The sequence below is a fragment of the Etheostoma spectabile genome, chromosome 21 (assembly GCF_008692095.1).
Source record: "Etheostoma spectabile isolate EspeVRDwgs_2016 chromosome 21, UIUC_Espe_1.0, whole genome shotgun sequence".
Classification (NCBI taxonomy): domain Eukaryota; kingdom Metazoa; phylum Chordata; class Actinopteri; order Perciformes; family Percidae; genus Etheostoma; species Etheostoma spectabile.
The window spans coordinates 9,666,726-9,691,258 of NC_045753.1; the positions used below are offsets into that span (position 1 = coordinate 9,666,726).

At 42.0% G+C, this 24,533-nt stretch overlaps 3 protein-coding genes across 10 annotated transcripts in view; 2 read left to right on the forward strand and 1 right to left on the reverse strand.

The window, feature by feature from the left end:
• Positions 1-9,546, reverse strand: chmp2a (charged multivesicular body protein 2A). Its single transcript, XM_032501629.1, has 8 exons — positions 9,542-9,546; positions 9,374-9,375; positions 3,165-3,181; positions 2,117-2,284; positions 1,844-2,023; positions 1,614-1,744; positions 704-765; positions 1-593 (listed from the first exon to the last, which is right to left on the reverse strand). Exons 4-8 carry the CDS (start codon positions 2,282-2,284, stop codon positions 472-474), a joined length of 663 nt encoding a protein of 220 aa, XP_032357520.1. The 5' UTR covers positions 3,165-3,181; positions 9,374-9,375; positions 9,542-9,546; the 3' UTR covers positions 1-471.
• Positions 4,205-6,221, forward strand: mrm1 (mitochondrial rRNA methyltransferase 1 homolog (S. cerevisiae)). Its single transcript, XM_032501613.1, has one exon. The coding sequence runs from the start codon at positions 4,448-4,450 to the stop codon at positions 5,633-5,635; it is 1,188 nt and encodes a 395-aa protein (XP_032357504.1). The 5' UTR covers positions 4,205-4,447; the 3' UTR covers positions 5,636-6,221.
• The window catches only part of fbrs (fibrosin), a 19,759-nt gene continuing 4,554 nt past the window's right edge, over positions 9,329-24,533 (forward strand). The window contains exons 1-16 of one of the 8 annotated variants that reach the window (XM_032501590.1): positions 9,329-11,113; positions 14,239-14,412; positions 14,752-14,778; positions 14,926-14,955; positions 16,605-16,653; positions 17,122-17,470; positions 17,595-17,830; positions 18,213-18,508; positions 18,633-18,677; positions 18,920-19,018; positions 19,418-19,501; positions 19,707-19,745; positions 20,198-20,269; positions 20,443-20,596; positions 20,980-21,018; positions 21,262-21,345. In XM_032501590.1, coding sequence (XP_032357481.1) covers positions 10,811-11,113; positions 14,239-14,412; positions 14,752-14,778; positions 14,926-14,955; positions 16,605-16,653; positions 17,122-17,470; positions 17,595-17,830; positions 18,213-18,508; positions 18,633-18,677; positions 18,920-19,018; positions 19,418-19,501; positions 19,707-19,745; positions 20,198-20,269; positions 20,443-20,596; positions 20,980-21,018; positions 21,262-21,345 — 2,080 coding nt within the window. In that variant the 5' untranslated portion in view covers positions 9,329-10,810. Of the gene's footprint in view, positions 11,114-14,238; positions 14,413-14,751; positions 14,779-14,925; positions 14,956-16,604; positions 16,654-17,121; positions 17,471-17,594; positions 17,831-18,212; positions 18,509-18,632; positions 18,678-18,919; positions 19,019-19,417; positions 19,502-19,706; positions 19,746-20,197; positions 20,270-20,442; positions 20,597-20,937; positions 21,019-21,261; positions 21,346-24,533 lie in introns of all 8 variants that reach the window. The other 7 variants (XM_032501586.1, XM_032501587.1, XM_032501593.1 and 4 more) reach the window with 7 other exon arrangements.

Sequence of the window (24,533 nt, forward strand, 5' to 3'; positions counted from 1 at the left end):
AATGTTACATCAGCGCTAAAACTGTATATTTTATGATGATAATACAAAGAATGCCAAACCAGCCGGACGTACAAAAAGTGCTGACATATAAAATATCCACTTCTGTCCTGTTACCATCTTTCCTTTGGGTTCTTTTAAACATTTTGCTTTTAGTGTTAATTCAAATTGTGAAAACGTCATGCCTTGAGGAGTTAGTATTTACACAGACAGAGAGAGATAGATTTTCACTGTAAGAGAATTTGTGTCATTTGGCAATGTCTTCAATGAGGTGAGAGATAATGACCGTTGTATGTTTTTGATAAAATACACAATACACCCATAAAGTAAAAACACCTCAAACAGAAAGCCACACAGCTGAAACAGCTAGTATTCAGCCAGTTACACCTTCAAAAGAATCTAAACGCAGACATTTGAGTATGTTTTTATCCGTATTAACAACCCAGCCACAGTGTGGGACTCTTCACTGTGTGTTCAATCCCTCCGGAGGTTGTTCAGCCGCTCCTCCAGATCAGCGTCTGCGTCGGCCAGGGCGGCTTGGGGCTCCTGCTTCTTCCCTCCGGCCACCGATAGGCTTCCTCCGGTGCTCGGGAGATCTGAAATGAGGAACACAACCAAAAAGAGGCAACACATGAAAAACACCAGACAAAAGACAAAAAGGAAGCATGTGTAGGATTGACATTATTGTGCCTCAGGTGTTTCTTACTTGACAGTTCATCGGACAGATTGAGACCCAGCTCGTCCAACACTTGGGACACGATGGTGTCGCTGTGCGTGAGACAGAGACACGATCACAAAGGGATCAAAGTGAATGCAAAACATAGATGGGGTTGGTTCTATCAGACCGGGGAAGGTGAATTAAGAAGTCACAAAATGGCGGCATGAGTTGAAGGGGCAATCAATAGTGCACTTCCATAAAAGAAATTGGTAGGATCCGCCGGAGATTTTAACAAGAAGTGTCAACATAATGTTTGTGGAATAAAAGGTTTGCACCTAAATGAAGAAAAAATCTCTAGGCCTGCACGATTTGGGGAAAAATATGAGTCACGATTTTTTGCTTAGAATTGATATCACGTTTCTCTGCCACAATTTTTTTAACCATGACAAATCATAACAAATTGGCAGTACCAAAGGTAGATTGTTTTCGGCATCTACAGCACGGTGCTCATCACCACAGGCCTGGTAACATAGAGGCCTCAATGAGGAGAAGGGAGAGCATTGCAAATGGAAATGGACTGTTCTTATATAGCGCTTTTCTAGTCTTAACTACTACTCAAAGCTCTTTTACAAAGTACAGGAACCATTCACCATTCACACACTGTCGGGGGAAACTCGGGGGCAACTTCCGTGTCTTGCCCAAGGACACTTAGACAAGGGACTGCAGGGCCAGGGATCGAACCGCCAACCTTCAGATTGGCAGGCCAGTCTAGGTATAAAACTCTCAGAAGAAAGCGGTAGCGTTTGTGATGCAGTCGGCTCGTAAAATTAAATGATAATCAAAGTCATAAAAAAAAAAAAAAAAATCCTCACAGTTATTTAAAAACTCAATCGTGAACAGGGTGAATCGAGATATTATAACGAATAACCGCGCAGGCCTAGTGATCTGGGTCCCATACCTCTCCTCCTCATCGTCCTCATCGCCCATGGCATCGTCGATGGCGTCGTTCATCATCTCCTCTTTCATGTCCATGATCTCACTCTGCCGCTCAAACTCCATCATGATCTTCTGAATCTGAGGCAGTTTCAGCTGCGGAAATGGAACAAACATAAGAACGCAGACATCAAATCAGGCGGTTTGTCGTTTATTTCCATTGAATCGTGTGTTTCTGTGATTTCTTTGCCAGACCTGTCTGTTCATGGTGGCCATGGCCTTGGTGACGCCTTTCATGGCCTGCGCCATGCTGTTGTTGGACTTGAGCGTCTGTATCTTCAGGCTGACGGCCTGAATGTTGGCTTTCATCATGATGAACTTCTTGACGTAGCGCCGCGTGCGAACCAAATCCTTGGCCATGATCTTGACGGCGTCCTGAAAAAGATTTAAACAACACACACATTACAGCTAGGATTATAAAATGCATTCTCTCCTCGTAAAACACGAGCGCTTCTTCCTTCCTCTCACCATTTGTCCCTGTTTGGCCATCTTCTTGATGTCAGCGATGATCTTTTTCTCCTGTTGCTCCAGTTTCATTCGCTCTCGGTCCAGTTCTCTCATGGCTCGGTTGAGCGCCCTCTGATTCTGCTTCAGCATCTCCTCCGGAGTTTTCCTCTTCCCGAAAAGGAAGTCCATCTGTTTGGAAATACCAAAAGCAAAATAACAACACACACAAACTAAATAGGCATCGTTAAAATGAAAAAAAATATTAATGTTTGAGGTACTTGATCTTTCTACTTCTTCTCCGCTGCATCTCAGAATAAAATGTGCTTCACACGGTATTTATCTGACAGCTTTAGGTACTTTAGAAATGAAAGATTTCTGCACACCAAACACATTTTAAAGCACACCTGAAACTTGTCGTCGATGAGTTAATTGTCAGAAAATGTATTTAAATATTTTGATGGTTTTAGTGATTTTTTCATGTAAAAACATTTCATGGTTCCAGCTCCACAAAATATCCGCTGCTTGTCCTTATAATAACGTTAAACATGGTAATTATTATTAAAAAATTACTTTTACTGAAGTTACCTTAAGTACCTAAGTTTCGATACAGGACTTGTAAGAACGTATTTTACACTGTGGTAATTAGTTGCACATATACAGTATCGATCCGTTTCTAGCCCTGTTAATGTAGACAAAGACTTTATTGCTTCCTGGAAACTATTACTCAGCAGTTAGTGATGTGACCAGAGGCCTGAACTCTCCGTCCAGCCGTGTTTCAGCTCGGCTGTCCGCCGACTATCCAACGTCTATCCGCCGACTATCCAACGTCTATCCGCCAACTATCCGCCGACTGTCCGCCGACTATCCGCCGACTATCCGCCGTCTATCCGCCGACTATCCAACGTCTATCCGCCGACTATCCGCCGACTATCCGCCGACTGTCCGCCGACTATCCGCCGACTATCCGCCTCAACGTCTTCCAGGACGACGAAGTGTTAACTGTCAGCCCTGGCAACCACAGACTAACCCCGCTTCATGAACGCCAACCCGCCCAGTGTGTGTCTCTCACCGTGTACCAAGCTCGTCCTAACGGTTAAACGGTGTTAAAGGCGTCTTCTCCGACCACAACTCGACACAAATTTGGACGGTTATTTGTTTTCTTTCCCCCGACTTCCGTGTTGCGGTAGGTTCACTTCCGGGAAATGACGTATTCGCGTTCGCAAACAAATAGACGTCGATTGTTTTTGCCAGCGTCACAGGTGGCGTCAACGTCACGCACCAAAGGAAGTAGTGGATTTCAAAATAAAATCCTTAAATTATTCAATTGTATTTTCTCATGTGGTGGGAGAAGTACTGAGATGATCCTACAAATAAAATACAACTATGTAAAGATACTATTTAAGATAGCTATTAGTTTGTATACATGTATGAATGTATGTTTGTTTTTGTGTGTCCCTTTTGTGATATTTCTGAGTCAATTTGTCTGCATGCATTTGTGTTTGTGTGTTTAGATTGTACCCCTCTTTTAGTGTGTTATTATGTGTACTTTTTATCTGGACATTGAGTCTGTAAAATAAAATAAAAATAAAGATTATACTCCATGACAAATGAAAGTGCTGCATTAAGAATTACACACAGGACTTTCACCTGTCATGGAGTATCTTTACATAGTTGTATTTCTATTTGTAGGATTATCTGAGTACTTCTCCCACCACATGATCCTACAAATGGAAATACAACTAGAGTAATGCAAAGATACTCCATGACAGGTTAAAATGACACTGGAGTAAACTGAAGAGTACATTTTAAACTTACCTTTATGTTATTATGTTTTTATTATAATGTTCTAATTGAGGTCAATTCTTAGCATTTATTCTGTACACTTACACATAAAAGCTATTCAGAATTAATTACATTACTTTACATTATTTTATCACATTTTATTTTATTTTACCTTCTTCATGGTCTAAATACTTTTTCATTATAAAGCTGAGTACGTTATCAGCACTCTCGTATCTGTGTATTTCTAGGTCTGTCTGCAGACATTTTTCCACAAATGGCAAAAGCTTTTATTTTATAGGTGAAAGCGCCCGACATCCGGTCATAGTTTGACGTGCTCTTTATATAGCTGAGTTGCACATGTGCGTACTTCATGAAATTGCCACAAACGTGTCGGCTACGGAGGAAGATAGTTAGTTTTGATGGTTGAACAAAGGAAACTCTTGATGATAGATAATCAGTTAATCTACGGACACAACCTTTATGGATTAACGGCTTTCTTAGGGAGTTGAACCACGTGTCTTTGGGGAAGTTATTCTTCGTGCACCTGGACACATTTCCAACTATTTCAATATGGGGGTATTCAGTATGTCACTTCACCACAAGTTGTTGCTTGGTTGGACTAGAAGATTAAACAAGTCGATCTCCAGAGTGGGCTCTCAGTTTGCCTGTCACCACGTCTCAGCGACCCTCCTGCGCCCAGAGGACAGCAGCATCAACTCTGTGGCGAGGAGACAACGCAGGGTGTCAAACACCTCCGTTGTCCAACACAAGCGTGTTGCATCTGATGGATGGCAGAAACATGACAGGTCAGTCCAGAGCAAAGCCTGGAAAAATGAGATCCCGGTGTTGCAGCGGCCATATCAGCGGAAGGGAGAAGACAGCCGAGTGTCCTCTGAACTCAGGAGGCTGAGTCTGGACGATTTCCCTGCAGAGAAGGAGAAGATGGCGGGACAGAGGTCAACAGTGGACTCCAGAGCTGAGCGCTACGAGGTTGTTTTTGGCATCTCCCCCTGTCTCTTGGCTCTGACTCAGGGTAGAAGGCAGGCCCGGAAACTGTTTGTAAAAGATGGGGAGGCCTCTCACAGGGCGTCTGTGATACAGGTCTGTGAGGAGGCTCATGGGCGAGGAGTGCAAGTCCAGCGGGTCAGCAAGAAAGATCTGGACAAGATGTCTTGGGGGCGAGTACACCAAGGCGTCTGTCTGCAAGCAAGTCCTCTGGGCTACCTCACAGAGGACAGAGACCCTGCACCAAACCGAGGAGACACCCCTCTCTGGCTGGTCCTGGAGAGAATTCAGGACCCGATGAATCTCGGTGCCATCCTGCGGTCGGCTTATTTCCTCGGTGTGGACAGAGTCCTCACCAGCCTTCGCCACAGCTGTCCTTTGTCTCCAGTGGTCAGCAAGGCCAGCTCGGGCATCATGGAGGTGATTGGGGTGTATGGATACGAAAACCTGGAAGACCTGCTGAGGTCAAAGGCGGCCCAGGGCTGGCAGGTGGTTGGCACAGTGGGGGCAGGAGCCGAGGAGACCCGGACTCCCGTCACCCAGTGTTCAGACTTCCAGATGACTCGACCCACGGTGTTGTTGATGGGCGGTGAGGGGGACGGATTGTCCCCCCAGCTGCTGTCTCTGTGCCGAACCCTCCTCACCATCCCAGCTGGCAGACAGCTGTTCCCCGGGATAGAGTCCCTCAACGTCTCCGTGGCGACAGGCATCCTGCTGCACTCGCTGCTGTCCTCCAGGAGGACGACCAGATGATGGCCGCCATAAACATCTGCCGGTTCTCTAGAAAAGACGCAACGGAACTGAGAGTTTGACATTTGAACATCACAAGTGACTTTGAGGATAAGGATGATGATCTCTTGTATTTTTCTTCTGTCAACAAATTCCAACAATGAATGCATCAGCTTACATGTATCATGTGCGTATCAAAGCCTGATTGGTCTTCTTCCCCTGTGCCGCAGACGTCCATTGTTGTCCAAAAATTATTAAAAACTTTAATGAGCCACGCTCTTGTCCCCAAACATCCAACAAATGCACTCCCATTTGAGTAATGTTTGATAAAAACAACAGCAGCTGGCTGTTTAGGAATTTACTAAACCTTTAATAAAAGGGAAACTTTGTATTTGTGACCAGTTTTGTTTCAGAAGGGTAGAAAAGTCTGAAAGAAGGTGGTCTTCATAGGAATGTGTTGACAGGAAAGATTATATAAAATAACGCCAGGCTCTCGTGTTAATATTGCAGTATTGCTCACTTGAAATAGCTAATATTCATTATGTCTGACACTACGTTTTTCATGCTATACGAAAAAACACATTCCACCTACGTTATAGTGTAGTAAAGTAAAAAATCTCTTTTATATAGACCTTAGTGGTCCCCTAATACTGTATCTGAAGTCTCTCTTTATATAGACCTTAGTGGTCCCCTAATAGTATCTGAAGTCTCTTTATATAGACCTTAGTGGTCCCTAATACTGTATCTGAAGTCTCTTTATATAGACCTTAGTGGTCCCCTAATACTGTATCTGAAGTCTCTTTTATATAGACCTTAGTGGTCCCCTAATACTGTATCTGAAGTCTTCTTATATAGACCTTAGTGGTCCCCTAATACTGTATCTGAAGTTCTTATATAGACCTTAGGTCCCCTAATACTGTATCTGAAGTCTCTTTTATATAGACCTTATGGTCCCCTAATACTGTATCGAAGTCTCTTTATATAGACCTAGTGGTCCCCTAATACTGTATCTGAAGTCTCTTTTATATAGACCTTAGTGGTCCCCTAATACTGTATCTGAAGTCTCTTTTATAGACCTAGTGGTCCCTAATACTGTATCTGAAGTCTCTTATATAGACCTTAGTGGTCCCCTAATACTGTATCTGAAGTCTTTATATAGACCTTAGTGGTCCCCTAATACTGTATCTGAGTCTCTTTTATATAGACCTTAGTGGTCCCCTAATACTGTATCTGAAGTCTCTTTTACATAGACCTTAGTGGTCCCTAATACGTATCTGAAGTCTCTTTATAAGACCTTAGTGGTCCCCTAATACTGTATCTGAAGTCTCTATATAGACCTTAGTGGTCCCTAATATGTATCTGAAGTCTCTTTTATATAGACCTTAGTGGTCCTAATACTGTATCTGAATCTCTTTTAATAGACCTTAGTGGTCCCCTAATACTGTATCTGAAGTCTCTTTTATATAGACCTTAGTGGTCCCCTAATACTGTATCTGAAGTCTCTTTATATAGACCTTAGTGGTCCCTAATACTGTATCTGAAGTCTCTTTATATAGACCTTGTGGTCCCTAATACTGTATCTGAAGTCTCTTATATAGCCTTAGTGGTCCCTAATACTGTATCTGAAGTCTCTTTATATAGACCTTAGTGGTCCCTAATACTGTATCTGAAGTCTTATATAGACCTTAGTGGCCCTAATACTGTATCTGAAGTCTCTTTTATATAGACCTTAGTGGTCCCCTAATACTGTATCTGAATCTCTTTAATAGACCTTAGGTGTCCCCTAATACTGTATCTGAAGTCTCTTTATTAGACCTTAGTGTCCCCTAATACTGTATCTGAAGTCTCTTTATAGACCTTGTGGTCCCCTAATACTGTATTGAAGTCTCTTATATAGACCTTGTGGTCCCCTAATACTGTATCTGAATCTCTTTTAATAGACCTTGTGGTCCCCTAATATGTATCTGAAGCTCTTTTATATAGACCTTAGTGGTCCCCTAATACTGTATCTGAAGTCTCTTTTATATAGACCTTAGTGGTCCCCTAATACTGTATCTGAAGTCTCTTTATATAGACCTTAGTGGTCCCCTAATACTGTATCTGAAGTCTCTTTATATAGACCTTAGTGGTCCCCTAATACTGTATCTGAAGTCTCTTTATATAGACCTTAGTGGTCCCCTAATACTGTATCTGAAGTTCTTTTATAAGACCTTAGTGGTCCCTAATACTGTATCTGAATCTCTTTTACATAGACCTTAGTGGTCCCTAATACTGGATCTGAAGTCTCTTTATATAGACCTTAGTGGTCCCTAATACTGTATCTGAAGTCTCTTTTATAAGACCTTAGTGGTCCCCTAATAATGTATCTGAAGTCTCTTTTATATAGACCTTAGGGGTCCCCTAATACTGTATCTGAAGTCTCTTTTATTGACCTTAGTGGTCCCCTAATACTGTATCTGAAGTCTTTTTATAGACCTTAGTGGTCCCCTAATACTGTATCTGAAGTCTCTTTTATATAGACCTTAGTGGTCCCCTAATACTGTATCTGAAGTCTCTTTTATATAGACCTTAGTGGTCCCTAATACTGTATCTGAAGTCTCTTTTATATAGACCTTAGTGGTCCCTAATACTTGATCTGAAGTATCTTTATAGACCTTAGTGGTCCCCTAATACTGGATCTGAAGTCTCTTTTTATAAGACTTAGTGGTCCCTAATCTGTATCTGAAGTCTTTTATATAGACCTTAGTGGTCCCCTAATACTGTATCTGAAGTCCTTTTATATAGACCTTAGTGGTCCCTAATACTGTATCTGAAGTCTCTTTATATAGACCTTAGTGGTCCCCTAAACTGTATCTTACAGTAATCACGCATATTGTATTATTCTGCTGATATAAGGTGTTTACACATACATTTGACTCGCTGCTATAAACCATATGACTTTCACTTTACCTCATAACTTTAATTGCTCCTGTGTAGTTTTTGGATACTTATTTATTTACTTTTGTTTTACTTCCCCATTCATTTGTAGATGTTTGTGTCTGTGCCGCTGCAACATCTGAATTTTCCCGTCTTTGGATCAATAAATGCTCGTCTTATTTTAAACTAGACAAACAATAATGCTAATTTCTCAAAGCCTCCATCATAACACAATGGGTTGTAAGGCCTTGTGTGTTTAGGAAATTGAGAAACAGAAATAAAATGAAAATGCCTTGTTATGAAAAAACGATCCTTTCTGAAATAATGAATTAGTATCATTAGCAACATAATGAGCATTCCTTAAAATAACAACACATAGGTGAGAACGTGTCTTATTATTTGGGGATATTAAGTCATTATTTTTAATACTAAGTCATTATTTTAAGATAGACGTCATTATTTTGAGATAACATGCAATTAGTATGCAAAAGGGCTCATTATTTTAAAAAATGTTTTTCATTTATCTTTTTGAGAAACGATAGTAAACAATACTCTACTATCACTAAATCATCATTTCGGGAAATGTTCTTGTTATAATGACTTACAGGATATTTTTGTTCATTAAATTTGCGGGAATGGGCTTCAATAGTCTGTAGTCTTTTGTCTTTATGACTAAAATAAAAACATATGATCATATATTCTAAAAAAACCTGAGAGAATTTGGTTTAATCACTGAAAAACAGCCCCACAGAAAGTGTCCACGTGGCGGCGGTATGCACGCGCAGAGGCACCCGCGAGCCAGCGAGGCGACTGAGGAAGAAGAGCGGCGCACACAATGCACTGCACGGCTGACAAGGGTTGTGTCTCCCTGATTTTCACGATTAATTTCCAATTGAGTGGAAACTTGTGAAGGGGCAGCCGCGGAGCCGTTCGCCTTCTCTTCGTGTGTGTTTTAACTCTGGATTGAGTGCGAATAAGAAACCTTTGACTGGAAACGTCGGCGAGTGGTCTAACTAATCCTAAACATTGGATTACACAGTAAAGGCTGCATGAAGGAGCTGCCCAGCCCAACGGGGGCTTGGCCGACACCCTCGTTTATGGAAATCGACACCGAGGCTTTGATATTTGGGCCTTGATTTTTTTTCTTTACGATGGAGGTGGGACGAAGGTGCGTGTAGAGAAGCGAGATATTATTTTATGGACGATTGGTTGCCAAAAACGTATTCTTTCTGCTTCCGTTTAAGAAAAGTCCTGTTTAGGTGGCTAACAGCTGCTTAGCTGGCTAACGGCTGGATCGGCTAACGGCTGGATCGGCCAACGGCTGGATCGGCTAACGCTAGCTAGCCAGTGTGCTAACGTTACGTCTTTCTTTTGATGTGATGCGAATTCAACCATTACTATCGGCCATCAACGTTTCGTCTGGAACATTTGTTCTCATGGCTGCGGATTATTAGTTAGCTTCACAGTAAACTGTCCGGCGTGTCAGTTTTTTGGAGACACGTTTTAAGAATATAGTTTTATTCTTAGGTCGCTGGCTGAATATATTGTAATGTATTGAGTTAGCCGTGGACATGCTATATAGAGTCAACACTGACCTAACGCTAGCTTCCTTTACTATGACCGGACAGCTCATTTTACTCATTTTAGGTTGTGAGTAATTTACTGTCAACAATAACAATTCACATTAATACGAAATAATGGCATGGTCGGTGTGTTAGTGTTGGTTATGTGGGTTATTGGCCTTGCTAATGTAACGTTAACTAACGTGTAAAAAAAAAAATTGTCAGCAGATATTTAGAAAATTCCTGCACGCAATAGTTAAATTAAGCAAAGTCTACGTTGGCGTGATTTTTATTTTGAAATATAACTCGGGTGAGACTGCTTTGTCGGAACCCAACTGGTCTTTTTTTGTTTACATGCGTATAACTTGTGTGGCTGTCGGTAGCTAATGTTAGCCTTCTACGGGACACAGTCAGCTATGTCCTGACATTTGTGTGAGTCTTGGATGTTTTAAATCCCCATGTGGAGATCAGTTTGCGTTCAGATTTATGGAAATGACACTCAAATTTCGCCGAAAGAAAGGCACTAATGCCGATAGACTGTTGTCAAAGGACGGTAAATAATAGCCACTTGGTTCCATTAACGCCATTTTAACCGGGGCTCCCTGCGAGGGCCTGTGTGGTGGTGGTGGTTTTTTTGCGGTTCGGTGCCTTCCACCGGACCGGGACTTGAATAAAGTGCCTTTGGTCTCACTGGAGCTACAGAAGGAGGACCCGTTTGAACATGGAGGGCCCGAGCCGAAGCACTGGATTCAGGCAAAGTCGAAGGTCCCGTTCCCAGCGCGACAGGGAGCGGCGGAGGAGGAGAGTGGACCTGGCCAATGAGCGGGCCACATCCCTGTCCTCGGGCTCCGATCGGGAGGCTTGTGGGACGAACAGTGTGCTGGGTCCCGGTGGGAGAGAATGCCGCCCCGGTTTTGGGAGACACAGGCCTCCACGCCGGAGGAAGAGAGAGTCGGTGTCCTGCGAGGAAGACATCATTGATGGCTTCGCTATTGCGAGCTTTGTCAGCTTGGAGGCACTGGAGGTAAATATCTTGATTGGTACACCCAGCTGTCAAACACCTAACTATTTATTTTCCACAGAAGTATTTATTGATGGATCACTCTTTAATGAAGCGTGGGAGACAGGTGGCACAGTACCTTTTAAATTTTATATAGTTGATAATCATGTAAGATTGACTACTTTGAATCGTTGTCCTCTTTGCTCCTCTCAATCAGTCAAATCATGCCTTCTTCCCTTCAGCTAAAGGTCTGAACTCCTCAACTCTTGACACGGTTCCTCGCTTGGAGAAAGCAATCCACTCAGGCAAACCCCAAGGCATCCCTCCTGATGGGTTTAGGAGAGGCCTCAATTATTCATGTTCTAATTCACTGAGGTGTTGATGAGCTGCCAAATGGCTTTTTAGACTAAGAAAGAAATGGCTAATCCACAAGAAACGATTTAAATGAGCGTAATTATTACTCGACAGCAGACATTATGTTGTTTAAGTACTGTACTTGGACCATCACCTATTACTTTTCATTCCCAACTCAATCAATCAAGATCAGAAAAGAAACTAAAGTGTCTTGTTGATTCTAAAATGCTCATTTGGTAGGTTTCCACCAGGAATGTGGAGCTTGAATACATCATACGTATGCATGTGGCGTGTGTGATGAAGAGAAAAAAAACAAACTCTAATATTAGTTCATGTGCTTTACCTCTGCATTAGGACAGGAAACCAAATTAGTCGTCAGTAGGTTATGTTGTAAAACGCAGGGACAGACAGTTGCACTATTCTCCTGACTAACTAAATTTTATAGTCAAATCACCCAGTAGATAATACGACCGATGGTTATCTGGAACTGCTAAACATACCAGCTAAACTACAGTGTTTTACTAGTGGAATGAGGCAAACTTCTCTTTCCAAATTTCTAACTTCCTGCCTAAATTTATGAACAGCAGTACCTGTCCGCTGTTATTCTGTTGAAGATAATTCAGTAAAAAAACCAACCGTTCCAGCAATTGGACAGACTCGCTGTGTTGACCTTCATGTTGAGTTTTACTCTTGTGTTTTTTTTGCCTTTATTCCAAATGCAGATATCTAATTTAACTACTAGGTAGGGCTGTGCAATATATCAATATTATATCAATATTGTGATATGAGACTAGAAATTGTGTTAGATTTTGGATATTAGATTTTTTCCTGGTTTTAAAGGCTGCATTACAGTAAAGTGATGTACTTTTCTAAACTTACCAGACTGTTCTAGCTGTTATATTATTTGCTGTTAACCACTTAGATGTTACGTCCATATTACTGATGATTATTTATCTAAAATCCAAGTGTGAAGATATTTTGTTAAAGCACCAATTGTCAACCCTAGAATATTGCTGCAATATTGATATCGAGGTATTTGGTCAAGAGTATTGTGATATCTGATTTTATTCTCAGATTTTTCTCTTGCCCAGCCCTACTACTAAAGCTGCAACTAACGATTATTTGAAAATGGTTAGAAATGTGGATCAGTGTTTCCAAAAACCCGAGATGACGTCCTCAGATGTCTCGTTTTGTCCTCAACTCAAAGATATTCTGTTTTCTGTCACAGAGGAGAGAAAAAAACTAGAAAATATTCACATTTAACAAGCTGGAACCAGAAAAGTGACTCAAACCAATTAATCGGTTATCAGAATAGTTGGTGATCATTTTAATAATTAATGACAACTAACGGAGTTATCTTTGCAGCTGTAGCATTTTCTGTAATAAACAGCACAAAGTTCATAACTTTGCAGCCAAACAGAATAATGACAACGTGTGGCGGTTTTAAGCTTACTTAGTTTGTTTTTTTTAACTATGCCCAAAGACTAACTGGATTTAAAACTCTACGGAGTAGTTGTGCATAATATGCAGCAACCGCATCTTGTATTTTCCAGTTGTTATTTCATTGGATTGCACTTGTGATGTGCATTGGATATTTCTTTCTTTGGATCTAAGTCACCTATACGTTTCACTTAATACAAGCAATCCCTTTTCTTTCACGGTTCACTCGCCTTTTTTCTCCACAACTCTCTTTGAGTTTGAAGAAACACTTTGTTTCAATCTGTCTTTTCATATGCATTACTCAGTGGTTGCCGACTCTATTAGCTTGTGAGTCTTCGTGGCTAAGCAACGCCTACTCGCAACCTCCCATCACAAACTGGGGTTTTCTCTTTTTAATCATTTCAATGATTTTATGGGGCCTAAAGAGATCATTCTTTCCAGTATTTCACCAGAAAGTATTTTGTGTGTGTGTGTGTAGCAGAGATACTTTTCTTTCTCTTTCACTGGTTTATCATCTCACAAACCCTTAGATTTATTTTCTGACCGCCTGAGGTAGTTTGGTGGAGATGATCAGTGTAATGTACACACCAACTTTTATGTTTTTTGTATTGTGGACATTTGTCTGAATTATTGATTAAACCATACTGTCATTTTTTATGAAGTAAGGCGGCTTGATTATGGGAAAATCATGATCCCAATTATTTTGGTCAACATTGAAATCACCATTATTTAACACGATTTGCTCATTGGCTTTTGGAAAGATGTTGCATTTATTGAACTTAAACAGTTTAACAAATCAAAAGTGAAAACAAAACTGAAACATCCCTTACTTAAATACTTCTATATTACTTTTCCCTTGTAACTTCTAGAATTCCCCTTAAAATAAATGTCAAATATATTTAAATGTTGTCTGAGTGAGTTTAGTCTTCTGAAGGGGCAAAAGTGCGATTATCATTCAGAACATTACAAAATAAGAGTTTACTTGCAAGACATAATGTGCAAATGCATTGTTTTTCTCAATAACATTGTTTTTTTTGATTGTTTTGCAATCGAAAATTTGATTATTTGCCCCACCCTAGAATAGGTTGTGTACAATTCAACACAACCACAACAGACAGCCTAAAAGCACACTATATAAGTGAGTCTCCACACAAACAGCTGAAGTCTCATGCAGGCTGCATTACATTATTCTGCTGTGTTTTATTTCTGCGATCACTCCAATTAGAAACTATGCAGAAATGAGTTCTGTCGGGGCTTTATTCAGCTTGTATCTAGCATATGGTCTTTGCCCTCAGTCATACACGTCCATGCTTATTGCCGGACATGTAAACACAGATTTTCTCTCTCGTTATCAGATGGACTGCTCTCTGAAGCCCAGTCAGCGCACTGACATGCTGGGAAGGAGGAACAAGGGGAAGAGAGGGCCGGAGGAGAATGGTGGAGGGCCTCTGTCCGAGCCGGAGGAAGGAGCTCCTCACAGCTACTCCAGCAGCTGTTGGAAGAGTAGAAACAAGAGGAGAAAGATAGAGGTGAGTCCAAGAGTTATGACTCTGCTGTGCCTGTATGTTTCGGTTGGCTCCACCTTTGTCTTGTCACAATAGATCTCGCGCTAATTCCTGATCAAATAGCAATGTTAACATTTCCATTGCACTGCTAACCTGTATTTACCATTGCCATTAAAAAAAAAAGCCAGTAAAACAGGTTTACAACACCTTTTTATTCAAGGGTGTTTTTGTTAGTGCAGGGTGATTCCTTAGTTTTATGTGGGCATATTTTTAACTTTTTTAAAGTTCAATCGCTGTAATTGATATACATTTTTCTATTTATTCTTATTTAAAACCTATTTTAAATACTATATTCTTTTTAAGGGACACCCTTTGGAGACTGGCTACATTGTAAGTTTATTTTCTAATATCATAGTGAACATAATGCTCTGATGTATAAATGTCCTGCAACACTGCAGCATTTCTGCAAACTGCTCTAAAACTACATTGCCTGAAATATTCTGATGGATGTTTTTTTTTTTCTGTTTCTTCTTTCAGTGTGACACTGAGAGTGATACAGGAGACAAGGTGTGTGCTGCTTGTTATCTAATCAATATAAATGTCATGCTTTTGTTATTAGGCCATGAATGTGTTGCATGTAACACAGTTTGCACGTAACGCACGCAATGTTGTTGGAAGGGGAACACAACAAGATAAACTCAGTTCCTCTCTTTGACATTTTTAAAGCTACTTTTATTAATTGGTTTGGGGCACATAATGGATTGTCACACTTTTTACAATCTTGATACAGCAGGGTTGTATGTTCAAGTTCATTTGCTCATTTAATGGCGTCATGGCGATTTTAAACTAGTTTAGTAGTTGATGGTTGCAGCGTGGGAGAGATCACTAAAGCAAAACTTGGAGGAGCAGTTTGTCACTATAGTGAGACTTGTTGGTCCACATTAAAGGTCAGCCACCTTAAGTCAGCGTGACTGCATCCGTCCTCATAAGGTGCTTCAAAAACGCAGGTCTGCCCATCCATTTTGAATGGAGGTAGACTTTGTGGAACAGCCAACTGTTTCCTGCAACAACAAAGCACAGCTGCTCGGTCGCTTCTCTTTTCCATGGAATCATGCTGCCTTCAAGTAAGGTTGGAAATGTCAAGATCTGTAAACAATCTGACGGAAACTGTTATTGTGAAATATAAAGTCTACTTGTGATACATTGCGGGAACATAACAACAACATGACGTCACACAAATGAGCCATTTTAGTGACACACCCACTGTTGCGCAACCTTGCGGCCAATTGTCGCACCAGGTGCCCTTAGTGAGCCTGGAGCCGGGCAATTTATCGATATTATATGGATATTGTGATATGACACTAGATATCATCTTAGATTTTGGATATCATAATATGGCATACGTTTGTCTTTTCCTGGTTTTAAAGGTTGCATTACAGTAAAGTTATGTCATTTTCTGACCTTACCAGACTGTCGTAACTGTTGTATTATTGGCCTTTACCCACTTAGTTATTATATCCACATCACTGATGATCATTTATCAAACATCTCATTGTATAAATCGTTTGTGTAAGCACTGAAAGTCAATACTACTACAACATCGTTGCTGTATCGACATCAAGGTATTTGGTCAAAAATATTGTGATATTAGACTTCCTCCATATCACCCAGCCCTAAGTGAGCCTGTGCTGAAGTTGCCCCTCGCTCCGTGGCTAATCCCCCTTCATTTTAACTAGCAGGTAGCAAGAAAGACACGGGAACTTGGCTTGGGTCTTGAAGAGTTGTAGCATTTATTTACCAACATATAGATTGTAAACAGACTACACTCGTACTTTCACAGCTATAATGTTACTACTCACTTCATACTCACCGACAAACACACCTCTTTCTCTTTCTCCCCGCTCTCTCTCTCTCCACTGCACACTCGCTAACGGCTGCAGCTGCCCCTCTGTGCGCAACTTGCGTGGGTGTGGGGGTGTGTCATGTTTGTGCCACTCTGTAAAAACAACGGGCGCGTGTCCCACGCGTCAGCTCGTCCAGATGTCCTGTCTCCACGTTGTTTTTTTAAGTTCATACTATTTCATACAGTGTGTGGTTCATATTCTTCAGCGCATCGCCAAAGCCGTACAGTGGCAGGCAGAACCCTGTACAGTACAAGAAATAGCTGATTAATACGATGAGTATCAATTAAATCTCCGTTTCTTACCCCCATCTAGGCCTCTGACAACGACATGGACCCAGTCTTCACAGTCAGCACGAGGAAAGGTACGATTACATTCATGAAACTGAATTGATGTGTCAGTCAATGGGGCCTCACAAGTCTATTTTTAGATCTTAACAGAAAACTACTGACGTAGCCTGGATTGTGCTTCATTTGATTGATAGGGACACTAGCGCTGAATTATCTACGAATAAAGGATCGGAATACACTGTGCTGTACATTGGTGTGATATGGCACAAAAGAGCAGTTTTTCTTTGGTGTGGGTTTAGTCAGTGATGAGCATTGTCAAATTTTCCCAGCTTTCCTGTGTTTTGGGGATTTTGTCTCTTTCTTTGAAAATGTATTAAAATCCAAAATGTGAACCTGTGAATCCTTCGAACCTAAAGCTCTATTTCACATTTTGGGTCATTGGTCTCTCTCTGTAAATGTTGCATATTCTCACCCTTAATCCTGTCACTCTATACTGTAATGTGCAGGAAAGGCAAAATGCTGACTAGTCTTTTCTTCTTCAGTAGTGGAGCCTGCCCCCTCCAACATGGGCACATCCATGGGCAAAATCTGCCCGCCTCTGCCGGCCCGTTGTGGTGGTGTCTCACGGTTGATGGTGACCCCGAGAGTATCAGGCCTGGAGCGAAGTCAAGAGAAAAGCTTGGAGCAGCATGTCCCAGAGCCTGTTTCTTCTTCTACCTCTTCTGTGCCCTTCTCTTGCCTGCCTCCCCCGATCACAGCCTCGGGCACGCTCCCCAGGTCCAGCCCGTTCAACGGTAACGGCAGTCGCCACAACGGCAGCCCGCCACTCTCCAAACCCAAACCTTTCCACACTTTGCCTGTACGAGCTCACTCCATCTACAACATCAACAGGTGTGTTTCGTTATAAGCACCTATTTATTACTCCTTTTTTTTAAAAACTTTTTTCTTATTAACACGTATCCCTGTTCGGTTAATTGTTAATTTGTGGAACATTATCTATGCTTTCTTTCTTCAGGAACAACACCCCAGTCAAACCTCCCCCATCTGCCTCATCTGTTGCATCTTCCTCATCCTCCATGCGCCCCCCGACTCCCTCCACCAGTGTGTCGCTGCCCTACATGAGGGGCTCAGGAGCCTCAGGGCCCCACCGCCCCCCATCCCGAGCCAACTCTGGGGCCTTGTTTGCATCCTCACCTGGCCTCCCCCCCCCTCCACCTCTGCTACAAGGTCCTGGCCACTCAACAGCAGCAGGTACGGTCAGAAGAAATGCTACGTTTCACTGCTGTAACAGTCTGTTGGTCTGTTTCAGCCGTTCATGAAACACAATGACTAATTTGTTACTGAAATAAACCAAACCCAGACTTCCTCTGGCGGTTGTCTGGGGTGTTGAGGAAGTTGTATGTTCTTGAACTGTGATGTCTGTCTGTCTGTCTGTCTGACTGACTGACTGACTGACTGACTGACTAATGTTAGGGAAATCTTTTATGTTTTGTTACATGTTTCTGGATTTAAAAATCCTCGGGCTTTTGGTCGGGTTCTACTTTTTATGCTTAAAATTAAGAGCAAATCAGTGGTACTATTATTATATTTTTAATAATTCACTTATATTTTTTTCTCTCCCTTTCTTCTACAGACCAAGAATTACTGCGTCAAAACTTAAACTCCCACTTCTTGAATTCACAAGAGCGCGAGGGCAGACGCAGCGTCCCAGGGTCTGAAAATAATGCAGCAGCTGCAGGCGGCTCAACTCCTGGTGGTCCATCAGCATCAAACTCGGGACCGGGTTCATCAGGCCGGACGTCTCAGAACCAGCCGAGCATCCCGCCTCTGGCCTTCCAGTTTCATCATCACAACCACCAGCACCAACACACGCACACGCACCAACACTTCACGCCCTTCCTGCACCCCACAGCAACCGCACCGCCTCTGGTGAGATGCTCTCTGTTGTTATGCTGAACATCTGTGTCGTACTTTAAATTCCAATGTGGCTGGAATGTGGACCATGTTCAGTTTTTTTAGATGTTTTAACCCACACACTGCTTTTGTCTTTTAGTTTGATAAGTATGCAGGCAAAATGGACGGACTGTACCGACACCCTGTGAGTACTTTGTGTAATCTTACTGATTATGTTGGTGGGGATAATTTACAGATTAGTATGTTACATCATAAAACAACGAGGCTGAGAATATATTTTAGCTCTAGTTGTAGGACCTTAAACATTTGAAACAAAACTAGATTGAAAGTGTACACGAGTACATCGATTTAATTGATGTAGAGCTGCTCACTGGTCACTAAGCTATATGTATGTATGTCTGTATGTATGTGTGTGTGTCATTGTAGTTCTTCCCACAGTACCCGCCGCCCTCAGTGCCGAGTATCCAGCCTGTGATTCCTCCCACTGGGCCTTTCAGTTCCTTGCAAGGAGCATTTCAGCCAAAGGTGAGGGGGAAAAAAAACAACTCTTCCTACATATTTGTATTACTCGTTCCTGGGCAGTAACTAGACATCACGTTGTCAGGGGAAATCTCACCATTACATGGTGTAATTATTGTCTTGGTCAGAGTGACCGCTTATTTGATCCACCCATACTGGAAGAACACTAATGAAACAATTAGGACTTCCCAGACAATGGTACAAGCACTGGAGGGTCATTAATCACAGAAGGGGTCCCACAAGGCTCCATAATGACTTTGCCTTTGTAAACTCTTATCCTTTTGAAAAAGTGATTCCAGAATTTGAAAAATAGCACTGATGGAGTAAAATAATCACATCACATGTTAAGCAGTTGTAGATCAGTATGGTTATGGCTCATGTGTTGTTGTGCTATGTGTGTGACAGCCTCTTGTCCCTCAGGGAGCGGGTCCAGATATAACCGCACGACTTGGGGTTGTGCCTCACCACCTGCAGCCCAAAGACCCCAGGGTAAGGACAACATGTTTACTTAGGACCTAAAGTTTGCATGATCATGTCCTCCTTTTGTTTGCATAGGACTGTATTGACCAAAGTTTAGGCTAGGATGTGCTGCAACATGGGCCTAGTCAGTGCGGTAAAGAATGCACAGCTTTTCCTAATTAAGAGAGTGAGACATGTGGATTAAAAGTGTTTTTACACTTCTGTTTTCTCATAGCTAACTGATCCATTTGGGACATCGTTGAAAATCAGTAATGTAAGCAAAAAACTGATGTTATTTGAATCTCTCCTTAAAACCTTCAGCCTGTTTTACTTTCTCACTGCTTCATTCACTCTTTGCACTAATCTCACTTGTAATCTTGACTGCTACTGGTCTATGCTCTGCCCTTGCACACTCAGTTAGTTATTTCAGAAGCCACCAATTCTCCTGTGTATATAATGTATGTGGTTGTCCTGTCCTCCATGATTTTCTTGTATCCTTGCTTATGCATTTTTCACTGACTTTTTATATTCCCAAACTTTATACTGAGCTCCAGTGGGTAACCTTATCTCCAGCTGCAAAACGCCAACCGTGTGTAGCGTCTGAACGGAATATTTCCAAACAAAGGAAGAACACCTGTGTGACTCTGTGTGCAAAGGCTTTAAAGGTGTACATGCAAAATTCATGGAATAACATAGTAAACCCCCTGTGTTTTTTGTGCTGTGCAGAAACCAGGAAAGTGGTGTGCTATGCATGTATATGTGGCCTGGATGATTCTAAGCCATCAGAAAAAAGTGAAGGTATGGGTTTGTTGTTGAAATCACGTGTTGTAAATTCCTCAATTGTAAAGTAAATTATATTGAGAGAGTAAAACTCCTAATGTAGTAAATAAAATGGATTTTAAATTGAGAGATTGAAAGTGTTGTGACTCCTTTTAAATACCTGGTTAACTGGTTGTACCCATCTCTTTCAGCTGATGCAGGCTGATCCTCACAAGTTGGACTTCCGTAGTGACCTGCTGGCCCGTCTTCCTGGAGCTGGGGGACTGGGCCCCCTGGGCCCCATGGGAGGAGCCCTGCCTCCCTCTCATGATCTGACCAGACCTCCCAGTCTGTTCTCAGCTGCAGGTGCATGCCTAAACATTTTTTGTCTCAACAGCTCACAGAATGTGAATTTATTTTTGATTCCACAACTTAATGTTGTGTAATGTGCTATGTGACTAAAAGATGTCTTGGATATTTCTATCCTTAGTCTTGTGTTTTTAATATTTCACATCTGCTCTCATGATTTTAACTAATTTCTTAAGTAACTCATCGATTCCTTCTCTCACCAACTGTCCTCACATCTCTGAGGTTTGACAGCATTGCTGTGTTGATTTACTGCACAAAGTGTGTGAGTAGCTTGTTGCACTTGATTTGATACGTTGTGACATTTTTCTTTCCTTTTTACTTTTTTGTCTTTCCCTCAGGGGCAGTCAATCCGTCCTCCGCTCCTTTTATCTCTCCGTCAGCGCCCCACTCCTCTTTCCTCGCACCAACTGCACACTTGGGTAAGAGCAGCTTCAAAAGACGCATCTGAATGCCATTTGTACACCACAACCAATGCCTGTCACTTTGATTCACCCACTCCAGGTTTTACATTGACCCTTCATAAATGAATGGAAATCAAGTCTCCACAGTCCGTCTGTCTGGAGACATTTCAGAAGGGCCAGCACAGCTTAAAGCCTGCTGTGTAGAAATTAACATTTGTATCATCACAGAATATCTGACGTTTACCTGCATTTGTGTTTAAGATCCGTATGGCCGATCCCCACCCTTCACCCCACTGGGAGCCCTTGGTTCTGGTGCCTTTGGAGGACTTGGCAGCCCAACACTGGGTCAGTATTACAGTATGACAGCATGGCTACTGTCGAAACACAAGGTTTAAAGAATAGGTTTGGGTGTTTTTTTTCTAAATTAGCGCAGTCTTCAACTAAAGAACTTCTTAGTCAATTAAATCGACAGATTTGTAAATTTGAGTTTCTCCACAAAGAATCAAGCAAAGGCACCATTTTAAATTTTGTGTTTACCAGAGATGGGCTCATAAGTTACTGGGAAATACACCATTCAGTATGAAAACGCATACAAACAATTACAAAACAAATAAAGAAATCTTGGTTGACCAAGACCAAATCAACCGGTTAGTCAACTATTGAACTAAGACGGGGCAGCCCTAGTCTTATACAATCCCCACATGACCTATGTATGTTGAAACGTCCACATTAAAACAATGCCAGGGGTGTCCGTTGGTGGTGGCGTGTAGCTGTTCAGCTGCAGGTGAAATGATGAAACTCGTCTGAGTGCTAGATCTGTGATTTGAAGGCTTATCGGACGCCAAAACGGATTTTACCTACTGTGACAATCTCAAGGCAAACGATAAAAGTACTAGTAATACTAAGTAATACACACATGATGATGCCCTCTGCGTTGGGTTTCCTGCTTTGGACTGACCTCTTTTAAATTAAAAAGGTGCCTTTTTGGGCCTATGGTTGTAATAATCATTCCTCCTCCCCACACTGGCCTTTAAGTAATCCCCTTGTGACGTGACTCCACACACGAGGCTTCAGCAGTCTGAGTTTGTCAAATCAACTGGGTATCTTCAATCTTGACTATCTGTTTTTTTTGTCGCTGGTGTTGTGATACAGCCACAAGGAAGTATCTCCCCAACACGCCTCACTAAGGAAATGCTGTTTGAGGAAGCACACCGAGGGAATTATGTACTGAAAAGACTAACTTACTCTATTTGGCTAACTCAGGCCGCTAAAGCCTCATGTTAGCTTCAGCTGAACTTCACAGTACAGTCGCACTAGGAAGAGGTCACGTCACAGCCAGTATGGAAAGGAATAATAATAATAATAATAATAATAATAATAATAAATAAACTTGCATTTGGCATAATGGGCTTTATATTAAAACAGACTTGAAAAATACAAAACTATCTTTAAAGTCCCACTGCAGCAAACAAGCTCTGTCTTTAGGGTCAATGCTTTGATTCAAAGGATCGAACATGTGTGTGGGTGGAAAACAATGAGTCTTCTCACCCACGTAGTGCAATATTTAATGTTCAATAAACAAATTGGTAACACATCCGTCTGGGTGGGGGGTGATTTGAAGTTTTGCAGTCAAATTCAACAACAAATCTGAAGCTTTGTTGTAGAACTAATAAATAAAATGGCAATTTGCACAACCAGACCATATGTCTGTAACCATTGAAGTACTGGTAAAGATGAGGGATGCATCCAAATTGTAGCTTCTTCTGCTGTAGATTTACATTCAGCAGCTAATCTGCTAATGTGGTTTGGGTTGTAAAGCTAACTGTTTTGAAAAACAGGAACTGGCCGACGTGGCTTCTTTTTTAAAGGAACTGATAAACGCTCATGCTAGTTTGTCATTTTAATGAGACTTGTAGCTAGTTCTCCTCCTCTTAGGCTAATAACAGATAATTCAGAACGCCTGACAAAGACACTGATGGTGAAGTAGTGCATGGTTTATTGTAGGATGTAAGTAAGTAAGTAAAGCTTATTTCTAGAGCACATTTAAACAGCTTGAGCTGACCAAAGTGCTGTACAGAAGCACTAGGGTGCTGTATAAAATAACATTAGGGGAAAAAAGCCTTAAACAAAACTTACCAGTTTCCTTTCGTTCTCAAAAATAACAGCCATTTGAGTCTTCTCAGAAGTTTCTTACAAATGGTAGTTCCTACTACAAGACTTTGGCCCTGATTCTTAACTTGGCCCAGATCGGAGGCAAATCAGCGCTGGCTCAGCCGTCTCAATCTGACGCTTAATAGGCTCGTTCGAGATGAACTGCGCCTCGCCTGTAAAGTGGACGAGAGCAGGCGGCAGCAGCGGGGGGCGGTGATAAAAAGCTGCGGTAAAGTCGGACAGTTTCCAGCCGATTCCAGCCGCCTTCAGGCTGGACAGGAAGTGATGAAAACACTGTGGTGCGATTCCGATTTAATAAAATATAATCAGACCCTCATACCAGCTGGTACCCAGTCTCCAGTTGTTTTAGTTATGACAGAGTAGCTGGCAAAGTGCTCTACATGCGACCTGTTGCTGATTTTAATGAACAACAGACTGGGATGATCCGTGATCTGAACAGATTTAGTCTCTTTGACTTCTAAACGTAACTATCAGCCTCACAACATTGTTCTGGACAGAATAAGTCTTAAATCAGACAAATAGCAATTAAAATCCTCCCGATTCAAAAACAGTAAAAAGTTTATATAAACGTCATCATGTTGTAAACCAATCAGTGTTAAATCAGCTGAAAAGCCGCGTTTCCCAGCATGCTCTGGGTCCGCCTGGCTTTGCAGTCGGTGAAACACCTGCGCCGCCTGCGTCTCAGACCTGCGGCGCCTTGCTCTCGTGAGATTTCCGTTGCCCATGTGCATGACGTCAGAGCAAGTCGGGATCGAGTCGGACACAAATCTAACCGGCATGCAACGGGCGCCGTCGCCGGTGATCGATTCTGCGCAGACCTGGCTCATCTCGAACGAGCCTACTATCTCAACCTGTAGGCGACTCTAGGAGCCAATGAGAGTGCAAGACGCGGGTGAAGGGGAAACCTGGGGGAGGGGTCACCTGTAACAATAAGAACTACTGAATGTGTTGCATTTGCAACACAGACCAAAGTTGTTTTTACACCAAAAGAGAGAAATAAAGAATAAAAGCGTGTGTGGAAACAGGATATTTTGGGGACCCGTGTGCCAACGACGTCAACATTCAGCGAGCAAACTGCATCTTTTCTTTTTCTTCTTGGCAAATCGGCGCACAAACAGCAAGGAGCACTTGTTTTATTCTGCAGACACTGTTTCGTGCATGGGATTACCCAATGTCACTTCTTGCCTGTTTTTTCATGGCAAAACGCAGTTTTGGAGACCACACATACACATCTTGGATTCCTCCCGGGGAAAGATCTTGTAGTGGGTGACCCCCTGACGCCGGTCCGACATGCAGTGTGAAAACAAACATTTCCCTTTTATTATAATGACCGTGGATAGACATGAAAGGGGGAGAGGGGG